This window comes from Danio rerio, chromosome 3 (assembly GCF_052040795.2).
Source record: "Danio rerio strain M-AB ecotype USA chromosome 3, GRCz13ab, whole genome shotgun sequence".
NCBI classification, from domain to species: domain Eukaryota; kingdom Metazoa; phylum Chordata; class Actinopteri; order Cypriniformes; family Danionidae; genus Danio; species Danio rerio.
Window position 1 is genome coordinate 10,417,501 of NC_141023.1, and position 10,000 is coordinate 10,427,500.

Genomic DNA, 10,000 nt, shown 5'->3' on the forward strand with positions numbered 1-10,000 from the left:
ACAACTTGGCTTATATCTCGTCTCCATATCCCAACGTTAACATGGGGTACACCTCATTCCCAGAGCCCGGAGGTAACACACACTTTCAGGGAGGTACGTTTTTTATCTTCTTTTTTGTTTTGTTTTACAGTTAAACAGAATATTGTTAAGAGTAGAAACTATCTTTACTTCCAAATTGACAGTGAAACATCTTTTAGTAGAAGACCATAATCCTTAAAGGGATAGTTCACCCAAAAATTTAGCAGTCCTTAGGTTGTTATAAACCTTTATGAGTTTCTTTCTTCTTTTGAACACAAAAGAAGATACTTTGAAAAAAGCTGAAAACCTGCAACCATTCACTTCCATAGTAGGAAAAATAAATATGGAAGTCAATGGTTACAGGTTTTTCGATCCTCAAAATATCTTCTTTTGTGTTCAACAGAAGAAACTCAATGACTTGTAACAAGTAAAGGGTTGAGTAAATTATGACAACATTTAATTTTTGGGTGAACTATCCCTTTAAGTAGGAAGAAAAAAATAGTTTCTAGTGAAACTAATTATTTGTTCATTTCATTCATTTCATTTTCTTGTCGGCTTAATCCCTTTATTAATCCGGGGTCGCCACAGCGGAATGAACTGCCAACTTATCCAGCAAGTTTTTACGCAGCGGATGCTCTTCCAGCCGCAACCCATTTTTGGGAAACATCCACACACACATTTACACACACACACTAATACACTACGGACAATTGAGCCTACCCAATTCACCTGTACCGCATGTCTTTGGACTGTGGGGGAAACCGGAGCACCCGGAGGAAACACACGCGAAGGCAGGGAGAACATTCAAACTCCACACAGAAACGCCAACTGAGCCGAGGTTTGAACCAGCGACCTTCTTGTTGTGAGGCGACAGCACTACCTACTGCACCACTGCCTCGCCCAATTATTTGTTGCTTTACATTTTTTCATTTGTCTGGTAAATGATGCTTAAAATAACTACACTTTGGTAAATCATTCTGTATGTGCTAAACATGACAATGAATTTCTTCAATTAGGATAATTTAAGTCTTCATGAATTCAAAGGCCCCGTTTACACTGTCAGGTCTTGATGCCCAATTCCGATTTGTTGCCTGTATCTGATTTGTTTGCCTGTCTGTTTACACGTTGTTTTAATTGTGACCCATTTCCAATTCATGCGTTTACACTTGCCATACAATTTACAATCTCGCCCATGAATAAAGGCGGGTTCTATCATCTAGTATCTGTGTGGGGGCCGTCATCGCAGCTTGCGCTTATAGTTTATATCCTTTATGATGTCCTCCACCATTCAGAGGAATTTGTGGGTACGAGAGAAATCTCAGGTCTGGAGGGAGCAAATTGTGGCGAATGACCCCTTCCCTCCTCTGTGTTTCCTCTGATGTTGTTTACCGCATCGCCATCTCCACAAACGCTCTTCTTTCTGTCATTTAACTGCGGAGAAACACCACAAAGTCGCAAGTTTAATGATGTACAGTATGGAATGCCTCAATAAATTAGATCTGCCCGTTTACATGACAGTCGCATTGTCACATATCCAATCTATCTGATCTGATTTATTTCCACATATGAAGGAGGCCTGAAACCGATCTCTAAATATCCGAATGCATGCGTTTTTTTCGTGTTTACACGGTCATAGAATAGATCCGATCTGTATCACATACAAGCAAAAAATCTAAATTGGGTCGCATTTAACCGGCAGTGTAAACGGGGCCAGAATGTACATTTATTTATGTACATTTATTTATGTATCCTCAAGCTACCAGTAAGTTTTCTTCAACAGTTTTACAGTCATTTAAGAACATAGGCTGTGTTCGAAATCGCATACTTTCATACTATATAGTACGCGAGCTGAGTAGCATGTCAGAATTCAAAAATCAGTATGCAAGAAGTACCTGGATCACCTACTACATCCGGTGAGATTCTGAAGTGTGCATCTGATGCACGCTGCGCTATCCTATGATGCCCCGCGACAGAATTCATGAATAGGAGTGAAGTGATGCAACTCACAGGTGGGTTACGTGATCATGACAAAATGGCGGATGTTGTACGTCCAAGTTCTGCTCACATTCATACTGCATAAAACATACTTTTCTTGCAGCGGAGCAGTGCATTTCAATTCAAATGCAGTACCTACTGAGTAGTAGACGATTTCTTACACAGCCATAGTCTGTTAACGAGGCTACATATGATGTTAATATCATATTTTAATGCTAGTTTAAGGACAATTTCATCAATAAATCATAAGATACAATGCTACTTCAAATACAGGTCACGTAAAAAATAAATAAATAAATAAATAAATAATAAATAAATAAATAAATAAACAAAATAAATATAAATAAATAAATAAATAAATAAATAAATAAATAAATAAATAAATAAATAAATAAATAAATAAATAAATAAATAAATAAATAAATAAATAAATAAATAAATAAATAAATATGAATATGGCAAATTCGTTCATTTTAACCTGAGGAGTGTGTGTACTAACATCTTTTTAAATGTTTTTTTCTGAAGGTTCAAACCCAGGGACGTATTCTCAAACTACCAGTAAGTTACCAATTCAACCATTAACATCAGATGTAAGATTTTCCACTACCAAAGACCTGATCATTGTTTAAAAAGTGACGAAGGTAGCAGAATGAGTATTCTCTGTTTGAATGGGCGTGGCCAATTTAAGACTCAGGAGTAAACACCACAGCTGTTATTGGCTAACAGTTTTGAATATTAACAGGGCTGAGCAGGCAGTGAAGTAGAACGAGTCGTCAATCTTCAGTGGAGGCGGGGCTTATCCCTATTATTTCAGTCGAATATTCCAGACTGCTGCGTTTTAGCGGACTGCCTTTAATATAAGCTGATTTTGGAGGAAACACAAAAGTGCTGAGTTCTGAAACTTGCAGGATGTTTTTATAATACTAAAACCTCTAATATGCCAAATGATCAAGGGAATTTTGATTTTTTCAGTTAGTAAGCCCTTAAAGAGGACCTTTTATGCAAAAATCACTTTTATAAAAAAGTTGAAACATAGTTTGAACTGTTGTAGGTCACAAGTGTGTGAATATAACCAGCTTCTAAGTGTAAAAGTTATTCATTCTATTATTTAAATTCACATTTGACAAAAACAGTTGACATTCTCCCCTTGTATGCGTCATCAAAAGGGGAAAGCCTCGCCTATTAGTGACAATCTCTCCCTCATTACCAATGGTCATTAGTCTTGTTTTTAAATCTGCCACTATGCTGACACACAGGCATTTGTAGCTCCGCCCTCTTTTGAAAAGAGCACAATCTCATTTAAATTTAAAGCGACAGTCACCAAAATGGCAAAACTAGCACCCAATGCCTAACGCCCCATTCACACGGAGCTTCAGCGTCAACGCTTGACTGAAGGCATGTCTGAAGTTGGGGCTGAAGCTATCGTCACAGAAGCGTCAGCCAATGAAATTCAGTCAGAATTAGGCCACTGTCTAGCTGGTTTATTTGCATACAGCGATCTGATTGGCTGATGCTTTCGTCGGCGCTTGAAAAGTTGAGCTAGTCCCAACTTCTTTAGCGAGCCACGCCTCTGAAGCGGCACCGACGGATCCACAATGGAGTTCGGCAACGTCTGACGTCACCCATTAAAAGTGAATGGGAAGCGTTGATGCTGACACCCTGTGTGAATGGGGCGTAAAAGGGGCAGTTTCCAAAAGTTCTAAAACATTATTTGTGGTGTATTTTGAGCTTAAACTTCACTACGCACTACACACACAGGGAAATCAGATACTTAATTCACATCTCGTCAAAACAAACGGTCAAATGCTTAGCCCTGGCGCTCCAACCAATAGTTTGCTTATACCCCTACCCCCACCCTCAACTCAATATTCTGCATCAGCTAGAAATACGTCAACATAAGGAAATGAAAGCAACTTCTGGTTTTTATTATTAACAAATAATATTATCATATTTGTTACACCACCAGCTAAATTTACTAATGTACATAGTTTTTATACCACTCTTTATACAAATCTATAACATGAGACTATTTGTTTTCAATATTAGCAAAATGATCATATCACCACTAGCATGGCGTGTCAATCATGACGTGTTTGTACAACAAAATACAGATGGTATTACACCGATAATAATCATACGACCCATGAATATTTACAAAAATTGAGCTTTAGTAAAAAGATCACTTATTAGCAATTATTTTGAAAGTTTAAACATTTAAATCAGACATAAATATAATCTGCATCTGGTACTCACTCTTGCGAATGTACACTGAGGGAAACCGAAAGTATTAGTAACAGTAAAAAGTAATATTTTGTTGGGCAAAATCTCATTATATTTTTTACTTCAGTTGTGGGCGTAATGGAGGAAGTGGGGGGGGGGGTCGTGAATGCCCTGCAGTTCAGTGGTTTGAGAGCTATGATATAACAGCTACACAGAGCACCTTGAAATGAGCTGTATATATAAGGGTTGTTTTAATGACTTTTAATGACCACTTTTCTTTTTCTAAAAGGCCCAACTCAGGGGATATATCCTCAAATCAACAGTAAGTTGTTTTTAACATCTCAAACAGTAGAAAAGCAACATTATCTCAGATATAACAGAAATAATATATATTTGTTATCTTTGTCTAAAAGGTCCAAACCCTGGGATGTATCCTCAAGTGAACAGTAAGTTTTCAAAAACACTTTACAATAAGGTTGTATTATTTAATGCATTTACTAACAAGAACACACAACAAACAATACATTACAGTAATTTTTCATTTCTTCATACAGTATTTGTTCAATTGTTAATGTTATCTAATCAAAATATTTATTTATTTCAGAATAAAATCCAATATAAAAAAATACAAATGAAATACTATTTTAATACAATCTTAATATTAATTTTTGGACACTTCATTAAAAACGATGAATAAAATGAACAGTTCAAATATTCACGTATAGGTAAACTGAAAAAATCATTACTATATCACCGTTTTAACTTATTTTAAAAACAATAATTATCTTCGAATGCCCAATAACACCCTTTAATAATGTTTTTCTATAGGTCCAAACCCGTATCCTCAAGCTACCAGTAAGTTTTTTTTCCAACTGTTATGTTCTACAATTATTTAAGAGCATAGTCTTTTAACTAAATACTCTGTTAATATCTTATCAATATGGACCATTTCTTCATCAACACAACATAAAATGCAATGCATACTTTAAAATACAGATCATGTGAAATCATTTGAAAATATATGTGAAAAATATATGAATGTCAAATTCCTTAATTTTAACCTGAGGAGAGTATCCACTAACGTCTTTTAAAATGTTGTTCTAAAGGTCCAAACCCTGGGACGTATCCTCAAACTACCAGTAAGTTACCAATTCAACCATAAACATCAGATATTCCACTGCTAAAAACCTGATGATGTTCAAAAAGTGCAATAAGGGCAAATAGAATAACCATTCTTTTACTGAACTCATTCTACCATCTCCACGCAACCACACCGATGACGTGCTAAACAATAGGCCCTTTTCACAAGACTGTAATGATGCTTTTAACGGTCATCAGCATCTTAAAGCAATGAAAGTTTTTACATTTTGATTGAAAAAAAAACATTTATATGCATTTATGTATGTATTAGATCATCTTTTAATCAAATTACAAAAAACTAAACAAGTGTTTAAGTGAGGTGTTTCTAATACAACGTCTATGGGGACAGGACAGTAAATTAGACGTCGTTCACTCTTCCGGCTGGCGTTATCGGTCTCACACTATTATTTTTTTAACACCATCATGGAGTTTTTCTTCTCTTATTTCAGACAATAGGATTGTCAAAAATGATTTGTTGTACTCTCCCATTCACTGCACTCTAAGTTTACCCAACTATGACTCCACATTTATGGGTTTTTCAGCCATAAAAGTAAAGGGTCCATGCTAGTAGTTCGGCATGTGTTAAATAATAAGCAGAGAGCTTGATTTGTGTGTTTCTGTGCATTACAGCTGTCACGACTACAGTGAGGATGCCCAGCCTGAGTGATTTACCTGCTCAAACTATGTGTCCTCACTGTAAGCTCCAGGTCATCACTATAACAGAGCACTTCTCTGGACTATCAGCCTGGGTGGCCTGCGGATGTCTCGCCCTCATTGGGTAAAACTTAACATTTATACTGCTTAAAGAAATTAATACAACTTAATAGAACTATACTTTAATAAACAATAATGTTTTTAATAGTGCCTCAAGAATTTAACGAGAAACACCACAAAATCTGGCTTGCCATTTTTTTTTAATTGCCACAATTCACTTTGATTTTGTGCAGTATTTGATGAGTCATGTGAAGTTACTGAAGTTTACATTTCTGACAGCACTTCTCACACTGTAAACAATATCTGTTATTTAACAGTTTCAGTATTTTGAAATTCACAAGTGATCTCTTTTTTTTTTAACGGTTGTGAAATCGCATTATTGGATGTTGATCTCTGCTCTGTCCAGTTTTAATGATGAAAACTCAACTCTACAGTTTAACAACGTGATGTTTATTGACATTTTAGTAGTTTGAAATAGTGTTATATATGGTGAAATAAGTCTGTTAAATAACAGAAAATGTAATGGCAGTTTATTACAAGGTTTTTATACAGTAATATACAACACCAACACAGACAATGTCAGACTTGACTGATTGTAATGTCTATTTTGCAGGTGTTGGCCGTGTTGTCTAATGCCCTTCTGGATGGACTCTTGTAAAGATGTTGAGCATCGCTGCCCGAACTGCAACAATATTTTGTGCTACTACAAGCGCCTGTGATCTAGAAACAAACATGTCCTTCTTAGTCGAACACAGGGGTGTCCAAACTCATGGAGGGCCGGTGTCCTGCAGATTTCAGCTCCAACTTGCCTCAACACACCTGCAAGGATGTTTCTAGAAAGCCTGATAAGAGCTTGATTAGCTAGCCCAAGTGTGTTTGATTGGGGTTGGAATTAAACTTTGCAGGACACCGGCCCTCCACAAGCTTGAACATGCCTGGTGTAATGGATCAGCTCAAAACATTTCACTTCACAATAATAACGATAGCATATTGAATCCACAGTCTGTGGTGGAGTTTATACAAATACTTTGATCACTTACAGAACACAAAACAATGACAGAGCTAGCAAAATTTCACTGTAAAACATTCCTTGTAAATTTGTGGTAAGATACTGTCTTTCTGTTTCGCAGTTGCACTGTAATGTTGTCACAGTAAAGTACTGACAGCTTTAGTTACTGCCATTTACTGTTATTTAACAATATTTTTTCCATTTTACAGCTTTGCTGTAATGTCTCAATGTACTGGCAGCTGTGGTTTCTGTTATTTACTGTAATTTACAGTTTTGCTTCAGTTTTATTTTTCCATTTTACAGTTGCTCTGTAGTTTTACAGTAAAGTACTGACAGATTTAGTTACTGCCATTTACTGTAATTTAACCATTTTGCGACACTTTCCATTTAACAGTGGGCTTTAAATTCACTGCTAAATACTGTCAGCTGTAGTTCACGCCAATTACTGTTTTTTCTTTTTATCAGTTTCACCACTGTTTTTCCATGTTACAGTCATGCTGTAAAGTCACAGAAAAGTACTGGCAGCTTTGATTCCGGCCATTTACCATAATTTTACAGTTATGCTGTTATTTTTACTGTAATTTTACTGTAATTTTCACCACTATTTTTTGTCCCATTTTACAATTATGCTGTAATGTCACAGTAAAGTACTGGCAGCTGTGGTTTCAGCCATTTACGGTAATTTAACAGTTTCACCACCGTTTTTATATTTAGTTGCACTGTAATTTGACCGTGAAGAGCTGGCAGCTTTAGTACCAGTCATTTATTGTAATTTAAAAGTTTGGCCATTATTTTGCCATTTTACAGTTGCACTATAATTTCACAGTAAAGTACTGTAATTTATCATTTGCACCATAACTTTTCCATTTTCCAGTTTTGCTGTTATTAAAGTACTGGCAGCTGTGATTCTGGCCATTTACCATAATTTTACAGCTTCAATACTGTTTTACATTTGGTAATTTTACTGCAAAGACCACAGCTTCAATTGTGAAATACAATACAAATTCCTTACCATTTGTTCTACTGTCTGACATGCTAACAGATCGAGTACAAATTATTTACTCTGGGGAAAAAAAGGAAAAAAAGAATGATATAGTTCATTTGCCATTATCAAAAAAACACTGTTAAAACATCTGCTAACAATCTTTTAACAGTATTTTAACAGTGTATGGCAAGTGTTCACAACTTCACTGTATAAAATATGAATATAAATATTGTACAAAACAGAATATTTAATACCTCTGCTTGTAATTGTGGATCTCAGTAATGTCTGAGATTTTGTAGTATTTTAATGTTAGTTTAATGCATATATGAATTCATGTTAATATATGAAACATTCATTTATTCATTCATTCACACACCCACACACACACACACATACACACTCAAACACTACGGACAATTTAGCCTACCCAATTCACCTGTACATGTCTTTGGTCTTTGGGGGAAACCGGAGCACCCGGAGGAAACCCATGGGAACGCAGGGAGAACATGCAAACTCCACACAGAAACACCAATTGAGCCGATGTTCGAACCAGCAACCTTCTTGCTGTGAAGCGACAGCACTACCTACTGCGCTACGGCGTCGCCCCATATATGAAACATTTTATGGCAAATAATTAAACAAACATCATTTAGAAGTGTATACAGTTATATGACATTGCTATCAATCCCTACTTTACTACAATCCTGCACCTTTCACAATTAGCCTCCATTAAATGTGTTTTCAGGGTTAACAACTGTTGTTATTATTAAATAAAGCAGATCAAAATGAGCTTATCATTGACTAAATGAGTTCTTTCTGGACTTAACCTGTGGACCTTAGTAAAGCGCACTATTTTTAATTAACAGCAATTATGTTGATTGTGACCTTCAGTTGTTCGATCCAGGTAATTATTATTTCTCCCCTGAGAGTTTAAATTGTAGCCTGACTGAATCATTTGATCATATACTGCAGTTATTATGCAATTCCCATTCATTACAAAAGTGTTTTCTTTTTTTTTAATGGTTAGATTTTTTAATCTCTTTAATGATTATTACGTTTTCAGGGTCTTTGACGTTTACTGTGAGAATATGTAATGTCAACTTAATTTTTTTTTATCATTTACTTTGTAACTCTTATATGGAGTGTCGATACCACTAAAATATGCTCTGACAGCTTTTTCAGAATAAAGTACAGCTTTAAGGCATCATCAAATGTATGTATGTATATATATATATATATATATATATATATATATATATATATATATATATATATATATATATAATTTTTTTTTCCATTACACACAAAATCTGTTATTGCTATGCTTGTAGAAACATTTGGACCACTCAATGAAAAAAGTACAAGGTACACATGTACACACACGCAATCTGCAAAACAACCAGCAGAGAGCGCAGTAAACTACTTTATAAATCAAGTCACTCCACTAACTACACCAATAATACAAAAACCACATACTGACTTTAAACTTAAACTGAAAAAATCAAATCTAGATAAAAAAATTAAAGCCAATTCAAAATATTAGTATATACAATTTCAAAAACAACAAAAATATATATTACATTGTTTATGTACATGGAACTCTTGCAAAGCAAAGCCTGTTGTGTTTTACTCAAGATTTTCTTTGTTGTTGTTCAAACTGAACATCTGCCAGAAAGTCTCTTAATTATTTCATGGGGAAAAAGATTTAACACTATTTTATAAACCTTTAAAGACAGACCTGCTCCAAGTTTATCAGTGGTGTACAGCAACAAATTACAAATAAATTACTGTAATTGAGTAGTTTGTCTCAAGTAGTTTTTAAATGTGTGTACTTTTACTTTCCCTTGAGTACATTTTAGTGCCTTGTCTGTACTTTTATTCCACTATTTTACTTCAACCTGCAGTCACTACATTTTCCA

The 10,000-nt window shown here is 35.1% G+C and overlaps 2 protein-coding genes across 2 annotated transcripts in view; one reads left to right on the forward strand and one right to left on the reverse strand.

Annotated features, from left to right (window-relative positions):
* LOC103911283 (uncharacterized) overlaps nucleotides 1-9,290 on the forward strand; it is a 9,547-nt gene extending 257 nt beyond the window's left edge. Inside the window, exons 1-8 of the mRNA NM_001442928.1 lie at nucleotides 1-93; nucleotides 2,539-2,571; nucleotides 4,523-4,555; nucleotides 4,647-4,679; nucleotides 5,062-5,088; nucleotides 5,340-5,372; nucleotides 6,004-6,151; nucleotides 6,701-9,290. The exon at nucleotides 1-93 is cut by the window's left edge and continues 257 nt beyond it. Coding sequence (NP_001429857.1) covers nucleotides 1-93; nucleotides 2,539-2,571; nucleotides 4,523-4,555; nucleotides 4,647-4,679; nucleotides 5,062-5,088; nucleotides 5,340-5,372; nucleotides 6,004-6,151; nucleotides 6,701-6,806 — 506 coding nt within the window. The 3' untranslated portion in view covers nucleotides 6,807-9,290. The remainder of the gene's footprint in view (nucleotides 94-2,538; nucleotides 2,572-4,522; nucleotides 4,556-4,646; nucleotides 4,680-5,061; nucleotides 5,089-5,339; nucleotides 5,373-6,003; nucleotides 6,152-6,700) is intronic.
* The window catches only part of si:ch211-190o19.1, a 491,573-nt gene that overhangs the window by 426,588 nt on the left and 54,985 nt on the right, over nucleotides 1-10,000 (reverse strand). The window lies entirely within an intron of this gene.